At 36.4% G+C, this 16,898-nt stretch overlaps 4 protein-coding genes across 10 annotated transcripts; 2 read left to right on the top strand and 2 right to left on the bottom strand.

Moving 5' to 3' along the window:
- Positions 1–208: 208 nt before the first annotated feature.
- On the bottom strand, positions 209–6,554 carry LOC107930860 (protein KAKU4). Of its 4 annotated transcripts, none has more exons than XM_016862612.2 (13): positions 6,006–6,554; positions 5,328–5,392; positions 5,050–5,129; positions 4,679–4,794; positions 4,454–4,590; positions 3,557–3,739; positions 2,633–2,882; positions 2,416–2,492; positions 2,181–2,217; positions 1,478–1,541; positions 1,244–1,317; positions 926–1,028; positions 209–841 (listed from the first exon to the last, which is right to left on the bottom strand). In XM_016862612.2, the coding sequence occupies exons 1-13, from the start codon at positions 6,280–6,282 to the stop codon at positions 526–528; spliced, it is 1,779 nt and encodes a 592-aa protein (XP_016718101.2). In that variant the 5' UTR covers positions 6,283–6,554; the 3' UTR covers positions 209–525. The 4 variants fall into 4 exon arrangements, with proteins under 4 accessions (XP_016718101.2, XP_016718102.2, XP_016718104.2 ...); XM_016862613.2 differs by having other exon boundaries at positions 926–1,025; positions 6,006–6,480; XM_016862615.2 differs by having other exon boundaries at positions 926–971; positions 6,006–6,480.
- Positions 6,555–7,498: 944 nt separating this feature from the next.
- Positions 7,499–9,739, top strand: LOC107930820 (cytoplasmic 60S subunit biogenesis factor REI1 homolog 1). The gene is made up of 5 exons (XM_016862564.2): positions 7,499–7,762; positions 8,187–8,714; positions 8,817–8,986; positions 9,064–9,279; positions 9,402–9,739. Exons 1-5 carry the CDS (start codon positions 7,658–7,660, stop codon positions 9,559–9,561), a joined length of 1,179 nt encoding a protein of 392 aa, XP_016718053.1. The 5' UTR covers positions 7,499–7,657; the 3' UTR covers positions 9,562–9,739.
- Positions 9,740–9,978: 239 nt separating this feature from the next.
- On the bottom strand, positions 9,979–12,590 carry LOC107930821 (uncharacterized). Of its 4 annotated transcripts, none has more exons than XM_041117013.1 (5): positions 12,456–12,590; positions 12,223–12,281; positions 10,800–11,971; positions 10,386–10,422; positions 9,979–10,189 (listed from the first exon to the last, which is right to left on the bottom strand). In XM_041117013.1, exons 3-4 carry the CDS (start codon positions 11,693–11,695, stop codon positions 10,386–10,388), a joined length of 933 nt encoding a protein of 310 aa, XP_040972947.1. In that variant the 5' UTR covers positions 11,696–11,971; positions 12,223–12,281; positions 12,456–12,590; the 3' UTR covers positions 9,979–10,189. The 4 variants fall into 4 exon arrangements, with proteins under 4 accessions (XP_040972947.1, XP_040972949.1, XP_040972950.1 ...); XM_041117015.1 differs by having other exon boundaries at positions 10,800–11,857; XM_041117016.1 differs by lacking the exon at positions 10,386–10,422.
- A 290-nt stretch (positions 12,591–12,880) lies between these two features.
- On the top strand, positions 12,881–16,715 carry LOC107930823 (aspartate--tRNA ligase 2, cytoplasmic). The gene is made up of 9 exons (XM_016862568.2): positions 12,881–13,504; positions 13,600–13,713; positions 14,028–14,318; positions 14,398–14,508; positions 14,704–14,757; positions 15,069–15,148; positions 15,253–15,368; positions 16,054–16,168; positions 16,349–16,715. The coding sequence occupies exons 1-9, from the start codon at positions 12,881–12,883 to the stop codon at positions 16,473–16,475; spliced, it is 1,632 nt and encodes a 543-aa protein (XP_016718057.1). The 3' UTR covers positions 16,476–16,715.
- The last annotated feature ends 183 nt before the right edge of the window (positions 16,716–16,898 follow it).

Genomic DNA, 16,898 nt, shown 5'->3' with positions numbered 1-16,898 from the left:
CTACATTAACACTAATCCCATGCTTTTTTAATAATATCAAACATTAATCCCATGCTTTTTTAATAATTTTTATAGTAATTAATTTGTAGTAATATATGTAATACATTAACCATTATTATATTATCATCAATGTTCATCAAGTAGTAATGTATTACATATATTACTACAAAAATTTACGTAATAGTAACTATTGTTCTTGAAATCCATATAGATTAACGTATTCAAGTGGATATTGTACCGAGGCAAGAAAAAAGTGCTTACAACTAGTACCCACTAGAGTCACGATTGGTTTACAAGGGTGATGATGGACATACAAAAATCAATTCCTGAACTGACGAAACCTCACTGACACCTAAATAAATCCCCCTCCATCTTGACAGACAAGACAGCCATTAAAAGGGTTAACACCGAATTACGATACATACTACAGTCTACAAATAATACAGGCATGCCATATTATTATCCTTATCATAGTTTACAGGTCATTTTACACAAGCTATGAGCACATTATTAGTACAATATACTTCATCTCACCCGTCCCTTCCCTCTCCTGTTGTTTCTGCTCACTTTCTTTACCTCCTGCTTCTCCATAACACTGTTGCTTTTCCTTTTTGAGTGTCGTGTATTCGGCTTCTGTGCCAAATCTTCACCTTCACCTTCAAACTTCATGCTTGAACTGTGCTGGGAATCGGATACAGCAACATCATTTTCATTTACTTCTGCCACTTCTATGAAAGCCTCACCCACTCTTGTTGCATTCTCATCACCTGAACCAACTGTATTATTCTCTTCCTCATTTATTGCTCCATGGTTTTCTTCTTTTTCCACTTCAGCTGGCTTACTGAAATGAGGGAGAAAACCAACTGAATTATATATATATTCAAACGCCACAAAACAAAACTATTCAGGCTAGCAGCTGTTTCACCTGTATCCTGAAGAAGGTAACCCATTGGCAGTAGATGCAGCACCACCTGTTTCAGCAACTTCTTTTAATGTCGAACAATTTTTGTCTTCTATTTGTGAGCCTACTGATATATGTTTATAGATGAAAAACTCTCATCAGTAATTACAAAATCAACAAAAGACTATGCAAACATTGTCCTCTAAATATGCACATCAACACCCACATAATATAATCTTTAAAGCTGTGTTCGTGAGCCAATATTTTGAGGTGTTAAGAAGGATAGCGACAAATCTTAGTAAGAAGGTCAAGCAGAAAAACAGCAAATAAGTAATTTCTTACCCTGTACAGTTCCGTCCCTAGTGGAATCAAACTGCAGGGTAGACCCATTGGCGTCCTTGAAATGATCGACATCACTGTGGCATAAAAGGTTAAAAGTTACAACAAAAAGAAAAAGCATTGGCCGCTTCATAAAGAGACAAGTGAGGAACTCCACAACAGTAAAACCCCTTTGATATCAAAACTAAAAATTCCTTTTTTTGTTGGAAGGGGATTCTTTAATAGAGTGAGACCAACCTATTTGACGCAGTTTTGAAGTCTATTGCTGATTGAAGTCTCTGTCCCTCATCTAGTGTCTTACCTGCACAATCCAGAAACACACTTAGAAACATTTGATAAAGCCTACAGGGAAAAGATTTATCAGATGATAAGGACTACACAAAACAGAAAATAATGGAATCAAGCATGGCTGCAATTATCCACAATGGAAGATGAAACATACAATGCCATGATCATAAATTCATTAGACAAAGAGCAAGTCTAGCAAATAAAAACACTTCCTTTTGAGATTGAAATTACAGGGAGATCTTGCAGGAACCAGCACATTATTCTTCTACTGGTAGGACACCACAACCTTTTTAGTTTTGTCCACGAATTAATAATCATAAATTCATGACTTACAGACCTCCAGCTGAGGACTGCCTAGTTTTTCCTACCTTTCTTTATGAACAATGCCAAAAGCATGAATGCAAAACTTCAGTTAAACGAAAAATAACCTAGTCAGGACACTTACAAACACCATGTAATCAAATCACCATCCATAACTTTTTTCATTAAAAAAATAAATTAGGCAAACATGTATCAAGTATAAGAATTATAGACATAACTGTCACTCCTCAAGTTAATAGAATAATATTCATAATGCATATATAAAGCCACTATATTTGTTTGAAGCAAAATTGACAATAGAAGATAAAAATTAAAAAGGCTGCAATAATACCTCTTTTTCCCTCACTGCTTTGAACAGCTTCCATATCCTTTGCAAGGAAGAAGAAAAATGTCAAATATCACAATGCTTAACAAATTATTAGAAATATCAACATATCATAAATCTACCCTATAAGAACAATCAAAGATTCCGGTAACAAACTAATGGAAAAAGAATATGCATAACTATATAATTAACAACTTTTCAGCAAGCACCATGTAAGCTTCACATTCAACTACTAAGATACCTGGTTTTCTTCACAACCAAGAGTTGCAGGGACTGGTAAAGCATCACTATTTAATGCAACTTCTGGAGTCAGTGAAACTGAAATGAGAAAAAGATGTAATGTCTTAAAAAACCACTCAGAAACTAAAAAAGTAATCAAAATTTGAAAAGTACAAAGTACTATCTGAAGAGAATTGTCCAAGATAATTGGAGCTTCCTTCCAACAAGTTAAACTGCACCTGGTCTTGTAGCCGAGTCTTCAGATGCATCTACTGTTTTTTTAGAGCTCTGCAGGTTAATTTCCTCGGCAGTGCCTAAGTTTTTGGCAGCTAAAGTATCAGGAACACTTTTATGTTCTAAGGCAAGTGAAGACCAGTCAACTTTTGGGGATGATAGAGTTCTCAGCATTTCCTGTGTTGCCTTAGATCTTACTTTTCGTATTTCCTCTTGGATGTTCCATGAACCAGTGGCAGGAGAATCCCTTTTCCGCTGCATTCATGCCAAATGTATAAGCAGCAAATTAAATCATAACAAAAGAAAGCACTCAGACAATTATACCTATACTCCCCTGCACATTACCCATATACAAGCATAAGTGCAAGCATTCTTTTGACCTTGTAAACAAATTTTCTTTAAGCTTGAGGTCAAAGAAACTTGTAAATTATTTCTTTTAGGGTATAATTGCAACAGTGATGACAAGGCGTGCACCCAGCACCTCAGCACTAGGCAACAAAAGTGCCTCAGACCCTTTTGGACAAGGCCCGTTTGTTCAGGTATACACCTAGTGCACCTAAGCGCGTTTCCTTGTAAGGTAATAGGCCTAAAAAGTGTTCGACTGATTGAAATTCTCCTTAATTTCTTTTATTTTTCACTTTTTTCATTACATATATTTTTACTAGTAAGAAAGGGATAGTATCAAACTCCATACTTCTCAATATTTGATGGTATTCAAAAACAGACATTGATGATAACGAAATTACGCATATTGACAACCTGAATTGCAATAGAAACTAAAAAAAGATAAACCATGGGCTCAACCAAAAAAAAGCAACCAGACAATAATATCATAGATAATTTAAAGAAGACTAGAAATCTTAAAGCCCATAAAATACAAATATGCATCATTACATCCAATCAGCAGAGAAATAAGCATATAAGAGCACCTTGGATGAGGACAAATACTTGCCCCCAAATGAATATGGTGTTTCTTCCTTGAAAAGGGGCACTCCAAGTGGTGATGGAGATCTAAATTCAATATTGTTTGTAGAAGGTGATGCCCATGGAGGACGAGTTCGCATGTATGTTTTGGCCATGTCCACAGGTGATCCTGCTTCACCTTCAACACTCTGCAGCAATAAAAGCTTACTAAGATATTGACATATTTTTCACACTAACATAGTACTTAAATATCAACATTCATCGTAAGCTTTTTTTTCAACAATAGTGGTGTTTACAACAGTACTCCATTACTGGCACGGCTACACCCATTATAAGCAAATTGAATTCTATAAGAACTTATTATAAAGTGGGGCAGAGGATAGGTAACTTATATCCATTTATGGCTCATATTCAACTTGCCCCTAAGATTTTATTTTATTTTTTTAATTTCTGTATAATGCCTTCCATGTAGGTAAAACAAACATATAAGTACAAGATGCGTGATCTATATGTATACACACATGTATAAGCATAAGTTATAGAAGACAAAGAGGAAATACATGAACAAAATATCAGCTTGAAAATTGAATGAAGACAGAAATTGGGAAACTCAGGAAAGCAGAAAGGAGATGGCACAGAACCAAAAGCAAAAGTCGAAGAACTAGAACATTCAGCATAAATCATGAGGCAAAGGACAAAAGCACACAGTTGTACTCGAAACTAGCACCATTGATGAAACAGTAAGTATCATAGTGATAATCTAACCAAAGCCCTTGTTATCTACCCCTTTCCCAAGAAAAAGTTCCTATCTCATCAATATTCACATGCATTTGTTCCTCCCAAGAAAAGAATTCACAAAAAAGGTGCAACACACGAGCATCACAGAGAAAAGAGTTACAAACATGTGCCAACGTAACAAAATTTGAGGCAGAGGTCCCATGGGGAAACTCTGACTTAGAATTTGATCCTGACTTCTTCTCCTCTAACCACTTTTTGGCCTCTATAACAGCTGTGTCACAAAGATCATCAATACCAACATCTGAAAAATGAGAAACACAATCAGTCAACTATAGGTACTGTGAAGTTCATTCTTGAAATCTGTTCTCTCAAGGTTGTCAAAGCCATACCAGTTCCACCTGTTCTGTTAGGCGTTTCATTTAACCTTTCAAGCCCCATGCCTTTGATCATTGGAAAATCCACAACTCTTGACTTGATAATATTTGTTAGTTTATTACACTCTTCCCTGGTCAAAATAGCATCCATATACAACTTGAACTTTATGCTTAACGGGAGATATAAATGAGGGATAACAGTTGAATGCACAACCAACTCAAAATGTGATGCAAGGTTCACCAAATAATCAAACGACATAAATTCCATAATACATGCGCTTCTTGGTCTTGACCAAATATTTTTATCAGAACTTATGGAGGAAGGAAGTAAAGGATTACAACAGGCAAAACATCCAAAGAACATAAGAAAAAAGTTCTTTACTTACCTTGAGAATGACTCCTGCATGAGAAGCCGCTCTATTAGACGCTTGGTTTCAATCTTTCCTGCAAAAGGTTGGGGCTCACTCTGGTAACCCGCAAAGGAACAACTAAGTAACCCTCTAAGATCATTATGATCATCACTATTATAAAGACACAGTACATAAACAAAACAGTGAAGAAGAATATTATCATATCAGCACCAATTTTACCAGTATCACCAGAAAAAAAATGTTCTTTTTCCCTTTTGCATAATGGCGCAAAGCATAAAGGATGTCATACTTACATGTCCTATGTTATTAAACCCTTCAGTCGAGACATCCTGACCATTATTTGTACCAGCTGTGTCATCTGCACCGAAAAGAAAAAAAAAAATCTATTGAGTAAAAATGAATGCAGCGTGACTGCGGATCACCACCTGAGCAAGTAGAAATCTTATGGAAGAATAACAGTGTAACAACTCGGAATGTTTATCCCCTCCCATATTAATCTGATTTTTCATATCTACTTGTACCGAAAAAGAAATATGCTTATCATATATTAAAAGGTTAGTGCCCAGTAAAAGGGTATGAGAGATTATGTAAGCCTCAAGAATCAAGATAACAGTACGTAACCTCACTGAAAACAAGTAGCTTAAACAGTTTAACCGCCAAGCAAAGTACTAAGCAAAACGAGAGCACACAACATCATTACTAGCACTAACACACTGTCGGCATGCTGTGGCTGCAATCAACATTCTAGACTCTAATATTATATTTTATGGAATTCAAAGTTAACCAATATATATATATGCATACTTCGATTGTAGAAACCCGTCAAACGAAAACCTTGAATTTAAGCTATTGCTACCAAAACAAATATAATTAAACCAAAAGGAGAGAGGAAGGGAAAGGGGAAAGTCGGATTTCGAAAATTTTATGCTTTTAAGTGAGAATTAAAAAAAAAAAAGAGTGGTATGTGGAACCTGAAGTTGAATCACAGTCTGAAGACGACGACGACGAAGAAGAGGAGGATGAAGATTCAAAGCCAAAAACAGAGGAGAGCACCCTGGTGGCACCGGAGACGATGGCCCGAGTGGGGGAAAGGATGTGCCTGGAGATCCAATTAGGGTTTTGCTGAGTTGAATTGAGCAATCTTGGGCGGTCGTAAGGGGTCTTACGCAACAAGGTTCGCCGCGGCCGCACAATCTTGCCGCCGGATCTGGGGTCTCGGCGTTCGGCTGCTCCAGAAATCGAGGCCATATGGAAGTCGGTAAAGAAAGGGGGGGTCGTTAGTTGCTAGTTACAATTGCGCAGAGGTTGAAAACAAGTTTAAGGGTTTGTCAATATTCCGTCTTTTTCAACCATAAACAAATGGAAAAGAGAAGAGAGAGAAAGTAGTAGAGGCTGCGGATTTATAAATGGATGATATGGTTTTTCTTTTAGCGGTTATTTTGGCAGTGGATACTAGGAAAATTTGATGTTCTGGAAATATATTTTAATGATTTGAAAAATAAAAATGAAATTTCATACGTAATTCGGTTTTTAAATTAATTCTTGAATTTAAAGATATTCTAAAATGATTTATCAAAATATCGTCACCATAACCATAACATTATTCTCTTAATTTAATCATTAATTTGGATGTGTAATATCAGATGTAACATGTTATTTAAATTATAAGATAAATTTAATTATTATGTTGACAATTTAGATTTAACAACATTTTTTTAATATTTAATTATTTCAAATCCAAATTACTACAGCTTGACTCTACGTATTTTAATTGCTATTTATGATAAATTCAAACCAGCATTTAATATTTTAACTAATAATTAAATTTATTGATGCTAGATTATGTGATTTCATGGTTGAGTGAAAAATATTAAATGATGTATATTTATAATCTTATCTTAATTAAATATGTAACATCCCATGAGTAATGGTTGATACATTTTAAAAGTTGCAAACTATATTAATATATTTTTAATTATTTTTAAATTTTTTATATATATTACTGCAATGTGATTCTTGTTGTTTGTTTAAAACAAATAGAAATTTTTTATAATTGAGCTAATGTCTAATTAAAGGTATAATTTGGGGTTGTAATGGTATTAGTGATTTTAAAATGGTTAAAGTATGCTTTATAAATTTTTATATTTCTTTTCCGGAAATTTAGAAATTAATTTTTTTATTTTTATGTTTAAAAAATTCAACTATTAACATGGTTAAATTTTTGTTATTAATTTTGTTGATGTGATATTTTAAAATAAAAAATTTATTTAGTAATTATATAATTAAAAAATTATATTGTAATTATCTTGAATTTAATAAAAAGAATAATTTTAACAATTTTAAAATTAAAAAAATAAAAAGACCAAATTTTTGAAAAAAAAATATAGGAATAAATTATAAATTTTCAGAAAAGTACTTATGTCAAGCTTTTTAAAAAGTAAATGAAATTAATGAGTTAAAAAAGGCCGAAGCCCAGGTGCTCCTTTTGATCCAACGCAAGAACAAACATACAGCCACAGGCCATGAGGTGGGAAACGAATTCCCAAATTGATTGGGATTTGGCATCGTTCAATATATATCGGCCGATACCTCACACCGGCAACGATTACGAAAAAAAAGGGAAATGCCTGGGCTAGCCTGCAACGCCTGCAACAGAGAATTCCTTGACGAGGCCGAGCGGAAGCTCCATTACAAGTCCGATTGGCACCGCTACAATCTCAAGCGCAAGGTCTTGTTTTTCTTTTTCTTTTCCTTTATTTTTGTTATATCTCTTACCAGTATTATTATATTTTGAATTTCAGATGAAATTTCTGAAATATCTTTTATCTTGAGATGCAAACTAGAAATATTGCTTATTGGGATCTAATTTAGTTTGCAAAATCAAAGTTGCATCAGCAGCTGATTTATAGTAATTTTAAAGGTCACTTTTTGAAATATTTATTTTGCGCCTAAATGAACAATATTCGTATGATTTATTATTTTAATCATATATTGTATGCAATTCAATGTTATCAATTTCATCATTTTTTAAAATAAAACAAATTGAAATTTTTGTGATGCTAGAGTTTGATGTCTCTGTTGAATGATTGTGCAATCAATGATTGCTCTTGATTAATTATGGGGATTCTTTTATTATGGTAAAATTAAATCAGGTAGCTGGGGTTCCAGGGGTGACGGAAGCTTTGTTTCTGGCAAGGCAAACAGCACTTGCTGAAGAGAAAGATAAGCAGAATGAAACCCCCATGCTTTACAGTTGTGGTCTTTGTGGCAAGGGCTATCGAAGTTCCAAGGCTTACTCTCAGCATCTTAAGTCACGGGCTCATATTGCACAGACTTCTCAACACCCTGAAGAGGGGAAGGCAGCCATTATCAAGCCATTTATACGTCGTGCTGTAAATAAGCCTCCACAACCAAGGGATACGAATGATGAGGAAAATGACGATAATTGGGTGGAGGTTGATCCAGATGAGGACTTGGCGTCTGGTGATGAAATGCATATTGATAATGGTGAAGAAACAGGACGAGAGGAATTAGATCCATGTTGTTGTTTTATGTGCGATCTGAAGCATGACACCATTGAAAGCTGCATGGTTCACATGCATAAGTTTCATGGTTTCTTCATCCCTGATGTTGAGTATTTGAAGAATCCTGAAGGCTTGCTCATCTACCTTGGCCTTAAGGTAACATATTTTATATGATATTTTTGGATAAATATGTTATACATTATGTACATTAATAAGTTTTCGTTTGTTAATGCTCATGGTATGGTTTATTTACCTCAGGTTAAGAGGGATTTCATCTGTCTGTATTGTAATGAACGGTGCCACCCTTTTACTAGTTTGGAAGCTGTTCGGAAACGTATGGCAGCCAAAGGTCACTGTAAAGTGCATTACGGTGATGGTGATGAAGATGAGGAAGCTGAGTTGGAAGAATTCTACGATTATAGCAGCAGGTATGCGTCTTCTTCATCCATAATCAGGTTTATCTTTTGTAAGTACTTACTGTTGCTTATTGTTTGTGTGAAAACAGCTATGTGGATGATTGGGGGAAGCAGTTGGTTGCAGTTGGTGATAAGGACAGCACTGTAGAACTTGGTGGTGGTTCGGAGCTTATTATAACCAGAAAATCTGATGAGAGAATTATGTCAAAAACACTTGGTTCTAGAGAATATTCGCGCTACTACCGCCAAAGTCCTCGCCCATCTCCTGCAAATAACATGGCGATTACTGCTGCCTTAGCCTCAAGGTCTACTTTCACTCTTACTTTGGTATTTTGGACCACTGGTTACCATAACAAAGTACAAGGATTTGGAATTCTTCCTTTGGAATAACAAGGAACACAACTAAAGTCATTGCTTTGCCATTCAGGTACAGGAGTATGGGCTTAGCAACTGTGCAGTCAAAGGAACAAATCGTGAGGATGAAGGTGATGAAAGCAATGAATAGATCAGGAGTGGAAACAATGCGGACAAAAGTTGGCATGAAGAATAATGTCATTCAAAACTTGCCTAAGAATGTCCCATATTAGTTGGTAACTCTCAAGCTTCATATCATAACTACTGGAGTAGTATTTGTTTTCTTGAAAAATCAGGTGCTTTATATTCCTGTATGCATCTAAAAGTATGAATTACATGGCTTTATTTGCAGCCAATATATTGTATGAATTACATCACTATAACAATAAATATGCCTTTGTTTTGCCTTTCTCTCGAGAGTTTTTGGCTCTTGAGTGTTCTTTACACTTAGGTACTTCTGAATGTGTTGAAATCAGATGTGTGAGCAAATTGGTCCACCATTTTTTTAAATTACATCCAAGACCATTACTGCATGTAAATTCCACTCGAACTTCTAAATCTTTTGCGATGGTGTTCTTTTTTTTTTTTTTCTTTGGTAATCATTTTATGATGAAAATATTAAAAAGAAAACCTGTAAAAACTCATAATCGTTTCCCACTGGATGTCTATTTGCGTAATATATATTATCGAAAATGAACAAAATATAACCACATGAAATTCAAGTCTGAAACAAAACAAGCATAACAGGCTCCAAGGGTATTTTTACATGTTTAAGAATCTAAAACTGTCTGCAGCAGCAATTACCATATCGCTCACCACATGGACAGGATCAATCCTCAGCTTCACTTCTTGGGTATGCGGCTGCTTGCAAAAATTGAGCAAATTAGTTAATGAATATGACTGGTTTATAACCCCAGAACCCTTTGAGCAAAGCCATGGGTTTTAGGGTTGTCAAATATCAGTGAAAATTGAAGGTAGGCTGGGCTCATCATCAACAGTTTGCTATGTAAAGTAAAGCCTGGATACAAGGGGACACGGTGATCCATAAAGTACATACCTAATTATCATAAAAGCGGGATCGGCGTCTTTGAGAACTGTGAAAATCATGAACAAAAAAATGGATAAACTTTGAAGGAAAATTGAGGTCATGAAACTAGTAACTCTTGTCATGTAATTCTAATAATGCCCAACAACACAAGCTGTTCTAACTAATGTAGGCCAAACATCTCATGATTATCTAAAAAAATTGTCTTTATGATATCTTCAGCGGACTCAAAATCCAAGCCAATTAATCCAACAATAACTTATTAGATGATTTTCAACCATCTAAGCCCAACGTAAAGCAACTCTTTTTTCTGTGATGTACCTTACGATATCTTAATTCTAAAACAAATAAGCTAAAAACTAGATAAGAACAGAACAAGAAAACATCTAAGAAAGAGAAAGGGAAGCAGAAAGGAACGTTACTGACCTTTGATAGCTGGTGCTACCTCTTGAGGAGCCACTTGTGCTCACAAACTCATCATCAGTCTCATCTACTCTATATTCTGCAAATTCTACAGAATGCACTGAACCCTCATCAGAAGTTGATGAAGCATAACTAGAGCGGTGAATTCTCCTTCGAGTATCACTGCCTCTTGATCTCCTTCTATTTCTAGAGTTCCTGAAATTATCAAACATCTGATATAAAATGCAAGAGGTCCACCAGTTGCCCTCATCACCAGGAAAGTCCTCCAATTCATCTCCAGAATCATCTTCACCATATTCAATGACATAGTCTCCAAGAACCACCCCACGTGGGACTTCTGAGTGTATAGTGCTCAAAACATCTACCATCTCAGAGGACTGCTGAAAATTTTCCCAATCAAGCTGCCGAGCAGGATCAATTCTTGAAGGGCGTGCATGAGGGTGCTCTATCTGAGCATGCTTATGTAATTCCAAGTAGGTTCCCGCAAATGTACACTGTTCCTCCTCACAACAACGCTTCTTCTCATCTAGAAGTAAACGAGCCTTATCGACAATAACCCATCCAGTGACTTGCCCTCTACATAGGGGACAAGTTGGCCTACAGTTGTCTTCAGATACTTCTAGCTGAATGTTAGCTATAGAAGATGTATCAGACGTCAAAATGGACGACATTCCATGTGCATTTTTGAATCGATCCAAACAATTTGAATGCATGTGATTTGTGTCACAAACAAAAGGGCGGCAGCCTTTCTCATAAGAAGAGCATTGAAGAAGTACCCCATTGTGGGGGAAATCCAAACATATAGGACAAATCACATCGTCCCAATTTGTATTCAACTGAACATCCTCCATATAAGACGATGTTTTGCATTGGTGCCCTCTTTCATGAAATTGTTCCATAGAGATTGCAATAATAATTTACAAGCACATGGCATGCACCTCCCTCATACAACAAACTTAGATTAAAATTGAAAAGTACTTTTCGCAAGAAACCCACCAAGCTTCAAGGTGTCAAACAAGTAGAACCAACCGTTGAACTACTATATGTTGTCAACTAAAGCGCTGCATATAGCAGAGAAAGTTTTAAGTTGCATCCGGCAACAGCTTAATCGCAGTCTAATATCCAAATTCAACAGTCAAATAGGATGGAAACTCAGCGATCAAGCAATTTTGAATCTGTAGTCAACTAGTACAATACTACAATCAGATACGAACTGATTTCCAGAGGGATACTATTTTCATACTTCGGAAATAAACAATAAAAAGATAAATAGAAGCACAGATTGATTGAGCTTTGACGCCATAACTGTTATTAACGAAATACCAAAACGACAGAAAATGAATAGAATAAGAAGTGAATAGGCAACAACGAAAATGATAAAAGAAAAGAAAAATAGCGCAGGAAAACAAACAGATTCGTCACTAACCAAAATGATTAATTGCGTACTCAGCAAAAAGGGGAAAAAGTGTCCAGAGAGCAATCAATCTTGTCAAAAAAAAAAAGATCACACCCAAATTGGTAGAGTATTAAAGGAAGGCAACCATGTGTACCGGGTGAAACGAAGAAAAGCTTAGAAATTCAACCAAAATTAAAAGCTGCCTAGTGAACCATATTTAAAGAAAACATAATAAAGAGAAGTGAGAAAATTGGGGGATTTACCTTAGATGGATTTTGTTTTGAAGCGCAAAAGAAAGAGAGACTTCGTTTGCACTTGCTCTTCTCTCTGAATTGAGAAAGGCAATTTGTTTGAGTGCTAGAATTGATAATGGGTAGCCCTCTTTCTGCTATTATATATAAAACAGAAATTGACTTTCCATATGAGATAGAAAGCAAAGGGATTAGTGGAAGTAGAGAGGACTTGAACTCTCGGAGGGATAAAAATGGCAAATTACTTGTATTACCGTATATGGTGTTTTAATTTTTCGGTTTCACTTTCAACAACTTGACTTTATTGCCCTTTCCCATTGTCCCAGCGCGCCCCCAACCTCTAAATATTAGGGTTTCTCTTGGAAGACTGATTGCTTCATAAAATTTTTTCTTATAAGCTTGATACTTGAAAGTATAATATTATTATCATCGGCAACATGTCATCCGAATCGGAAGAGCAGCAGCTGAGCAAGAAAGCCGCCAAAAAAGAAGCTGCCAAGCTGGAGAAGATACGCCGCCGCCAGGAAGCCGCCGCCTTGGCCTCAGCGGCTTCTTCTCTCTCCGTCGAGGAGGAGGACCCCTATTCCTCCAACTACGGTGACGTCACTCTCCCGGAGCTTAAATCTTGCTCCAAACCAGATGCTGGCAATTGGAGCATGGCAATTTCTTCCATGGACTGGACTCGTGTCGGAGCCCTTACCCAAGAGCTGAAGGAGAAGGAGGTGCTTATAAGGGGACGAGTCCACACAACACGACCAGTGTCGAAGAATATGGCGTTCGTGGTGGTGAGGGAGAGGGGATTTACCGTGCAGTGCTTGGTTGCTACGCATGAAGCGGGAGTGAGTCGTCAGATGGTGAAGTTTGTAGCTGCACTCAATCGAGAATCCATCATTGATGCAATCGGTATGGTATCTGTCCCTGGGAATCCCATCAAGGGAACCACCCAGCAGGTCGAGATTCATGTTAGAAAATTGTATTGTGTGAATAAAGCTATGCCTACCTTACCCATTAATGTTGAGGATGCTGCTCGAAGTGATGCTGAAATTGAAGCTGCTTTGCAAGTATGTAATACACACCTCTTTACCTTGATGCAATTTATACGTATACGTGTTTGTTATCACTCATATCATATATCTATCATTTAATCTTACTACAGGCCGGAGATAAGCTTCCTCGTGTCAATCAAGATACACGCTTGAACTTTAGGGTTCTTGATATTAGGACCCCTGCTAATCAAGGAATTTTCCGCATCCAGTGCCAAGTTGGAACTGTAAGTCTCAAAGGCTTTGCTGTTGCCAACATGCCATCGTCTTCTCTTTCTTTATTTCCATCGATATGATTGTTACTACATGCAATTGTGTTGCCCTTCACCTTTTGCTTGTCTATCAAAATTTCTAACTTAATAAATATGGATATGTCTTGGCATTGCATTTCTCACATCAGATGACAAATTTGGTTTTCATTATCCATTGTTTTATATCGGCTCCAATCACTGAGGATTGTAACTGTTTGTTTACTTTCTCATTTCCATCTTATATCTAAATTGCTAAATGGTTTCTCAAACAAGTCCAAAAATTTGTGCAGATATTTAGGCAATTCTTGCTGTCTGAGGGTTTTGTTGAAATCCACACCCCTAAGCTGATAGCTGGCTCTAGTGAAGGTGGTTCTGCTGTTTTTAAGCTAGACTACAAAGGGCAACCTGCGTGTCTGGCACAGTCCCCTCAACTTCACAAGCAGATGGCGATATGTGGGGACTTTGGACGGGTTTTCGAGGTTGGCCCCGTTTTTAGAGCTGAGGATTCCTACACTCATAGGCATTTGTGTGAATTTACAGGGCTTGATGTTGAAATGGAGATCAAGAAGCATTACTCTGAGGTATGATTGGTTGTTGCCTTTAGTCATGACTCCTGAATTTTCTTTATGGTTTAATGGCTATTTGACCCTCTGCATGCAGGTGATGGACATTGTGGACCGATTATTTGTTACCATGTTTGATAGTTTGAATGAGAAGTGTCGGAAGGAACTTGAAGCTGTAGGGAAGCAGTATCCCTTTGAACCTCTGAAGGTTTTTACCCATTCTTCAGTTCTACAATACTTGTATATCTTTTAAGCTTCTGTGTTATTTTGGAGTTTGTACCATTAAATATTCTTGTATTAGCCAGTGAAATATTGCTGGAATAGAATGAAACATGCAAATGTGGAATTATTTCTGTTTCTTTTTTTAATCTATATTCTATTATTAACATTTTGCAATATGCAGTACAAGCCAAAGACCCTGCGACTTACATTTGAAGAAGGAATTCAGATGCTTAAGGTAATCTTAAAGCTTTTTGGTTATTTAAATTTAAGTCACATGTTGTGGTATTTGCTCTTCTTTCTTTTTTTTCATGTTAAAGAAGAAATAGGTGAAATAAATGAGGTGACGTAATGCATGGGCAATAAAAATAATTAGAATGGTAGTAGGAAAGGGTATAAAGAGGTGAAGGAAGTAGCTTGCTTAAGTTGTTATACTTGGATCTGATGCTAAGGATTTCTCAGACCTATTTTGTCCTGTGAAATGGTTTTGTCATTTTAGATGATTTTTATTGTAGTTCACCTTCTCCCAAATTTCTTGTGTTTGTTCAGGATGCTGGTGTGGAAGTTGACCCTCTTGGGGACCTTAATACAGAAGCAGAGAGAAAATTGGGCCAGCTTGTTTTGGAGAAGTAATTTATAACTTATACCTATTTCTTGTACAATTTTGTTCTGCCATTCTTTTCTTTCACTGATTGTGACCTTTCAATTATGAACTTAAAATTGTTTATTGTAGCTATGACACTGAATTTTATTTGCTGCATCGCTATCCTTTGGCTGTGAGGCCATTCTACACCATGCCTTGCTATGATAATGCCCTTTACAGTAATTCATTTGATGTCTTCATACGAGGTAATCAGCTAGATCGATCCTTTTTTTTTGGGGGGGGGTACTTGATCTATTTTTCATATCTATGTGTGGCTACATTTGTTCTGCGCTTGCGTGTTTTGGTTAGGCATTGTGCTTTTTCTTTTTTCTCTTTGTATGCTTGATATTCTCCTGCAAAGGTTTCATGTGAGAATTTTGGGTTCACTGGTACTGGTAGTGACAAGAACGGATTGAAGTTGTCAGCTTTTCCTCTGTTAATAAATGACAATGTTAAATGAAACTAGAAATGAAACTAGAAATGAACGCCAAGAAAATCTGGAGCTCTTTTGATGTGGTGGTGGTTGTGTTGCCTAGATGAAGTTGTAAATAGAAGATAGCACAAATACTGAAGTGAAAATTAAGGAACAAGAGGTTTAGTGGATTGAAATAATCACCTTCTAAATCTTTTTTTGCTTGTATCCTGTGCTATTGAATAATGGCATTCAAGCTCTGTTCCTTTTCCTTATCAGCTTGCATTTTTTGTTAATTCTCCATGTTTCCCCTTGGGTGGTCTTAAGCTTTTGGAATTTCCACCTTTTTTTTTCTGTTATTTTCTTCGAACTTATTAATGGTTATGTTATCAATGAAATCAAAATCTCTTTTGGTTGCCCCCTTTTCACTTGAGTGATTCAATTGATTTGAACTTGCTAAACTGTTTCCTATCCTTTAGGTGAGGAGATAATTTCTGGAGCTCAGCGTGTCCATGTACCAGAATTTTTGGCAGAACGTGCACAGGCATGTGGAATTGATGTCAATACAATCTCAACCTATATTGATTCTTTCAGGTAGTTAAAAATCACACAATTTCTCAATAAACCTTACTTTCCTGATAGTAGTAAATCTCAGTTCTGAATTTTTACTGACCAAATGAAGCGGTTGATCCTAGAGCTTAACGTAAAGTCTAGGGTACAGATAAAGTTAGTTAGAGAAGTGCTTATCAGGAATATTTCTTTACGCTTTTACAGATATGGTGCACCACCACACGGTGGGTTTGGAGTGGGATTGGAGCGTGTGGTGATGCTCTTCTGTGCTCTGGGTAACATTCGTAAAACTTCACTTTACCCTCGTGACCCTCAAAGAATCACTCCATGATCATGATAGAGCAGAGTTTCTGCCAATGCAACTCTTGGATCTTCTCCTAAGTTCGATGTGTTATTTGGATAGAATCAAAAGAATCTTATTTCTGCTTTTTATCTTTAAAAATTGGCTAGTTTGTTTTCCCAGCACACTCTTCCTTTGTTTACTAATTGTTATGTTTTGACTTTTGAGACGTGTTTAGAATAAGCCGAGCCTAAAACAGTTTATTGAATTTTAAAGAAAGGACTTTGCAAATGGAGGGATGGATTTTTGGATGCATGATGGTGGCATGCATAAAGTAGTAATGATTTGTTAAACTGTTGCTCAAAGTACTAATCTTCCTATTTATGCCACCGGGTCTTGGTTTCTGCTCTGCATAAGCAGTTCCTGAATCTGAGGTATATCTGCCGATTTGGGCGGTTGAGGGATGCAAGGCGT

The sequence above is a fragment of the Gossypium hirsutum genome, chromosome A07 (genome assembly GCF_007990345.1).
Source record: "Gossypium hirsutum isolate 1008001.06 chromosome A07, Gossypium_hirsutum_v2.1, whole genome shotgun sequence".
Classification (NCBI taxonomy): Eukaryota; Viridiplantae; Streptophyta; class Magnoliopsida; order Malvales; family Malvaceae; genus Gossypium; species Gossypium hirsutum.
Note: the sequence above shows the minus strand (reverse complement) of the source record. Positions and strands in the feature narration are given on the sequence as shown.

What these genes read in the sequence shown, in the direction of transcription:
- LOC107930821 (XM_041117013.1), bottom strand. Translation starts at nt 11,695, where the DNA reads ATGGAACAATTTCATGAAAGAGGGCACCAATGCAAAACATCGTCTTAT. An exon ending in GGTAGCACCAGCTATCAAAG is followed by an intron (nt 10,423 to 10,799) that starts GTCAGTAACGTT and finishes TGATTTTCACAG; the next exon opens with TTCTCAAAGACGCCGATCCC.
- LOC107930860 (XM_016862612.2), bottom strand. Translation starts at nt 6,282, where the DNA reads ATGGCCTCGATTTCTGGAGCAGCCGAACGCCGAGACCCCAGATCCGGC. An exon ending in AGACTGTGATTCAACTTCAG is followed by an intron (nt 5,393 to 6,005) that starts GTTCCACATACC and finishes TTTTCGGTGCAG; the next exon opens with ATGACACAGCTGGTACAAAT. An exon ending in TTCAAAACTGCGTCAAATAG is followed by an intron (nt 1,318 to 1,477) that starts GTTGGTCTCACT and finishes TTTATGCCACAG; the next exon opens with TGATGTCGATCATTTCAAGG.
- LOC107930823 (XM_016862568.2), top strand. Translation starts at nt 12,881, where the DNA reads ATGTCATCCGAATCGGAAGAGCAGCAGCTGAGCAAGAAAGCCGCCAAA. An exon ending in AAATTGAAGCTGCTTTGCAA is followed by an intron (nt 13,505 to 13,599) that starts GTATGTAATACA and finishes ATCTTACTACAG; the next exon opens with GCCGGAGATAAGCTTCCTCG. An exon ending in TCAAGAAGCATTACTCTGAG is followed by an intron (nt 14,319 to 14,397) that starts GTATGATTGGTT and finishes CTCTGCATGCAG; the next exon opens with GTGATGGACATTGTGGACCG.
- LOC107930820 (XM_016862564.2), top strand. Translation starts at nt 7,658, where the DNA reads ATGCCTGGGCTAGCCTGCAACGCCTGCAACAGAGAATTCCTTGACGAG. An exon ending in TCATCTACCTTGGCCTTAAG is followed by an intron (nt 8,715 to 8,816) that starts GTAACATATTTT and finishes TATTTACCTCAG; the next exon opens with GTTAAGAGGGATTTCATCTG. An exon ending in ACTGCTGCCTTAGCCTCAAG is followed by an intron (nt 9,280 to 9,401) that starts GTCTACTTTCAC and finishes TTTGCCATTCAG; the next exon opens with GTACAGGAGTATGGGCTTAG.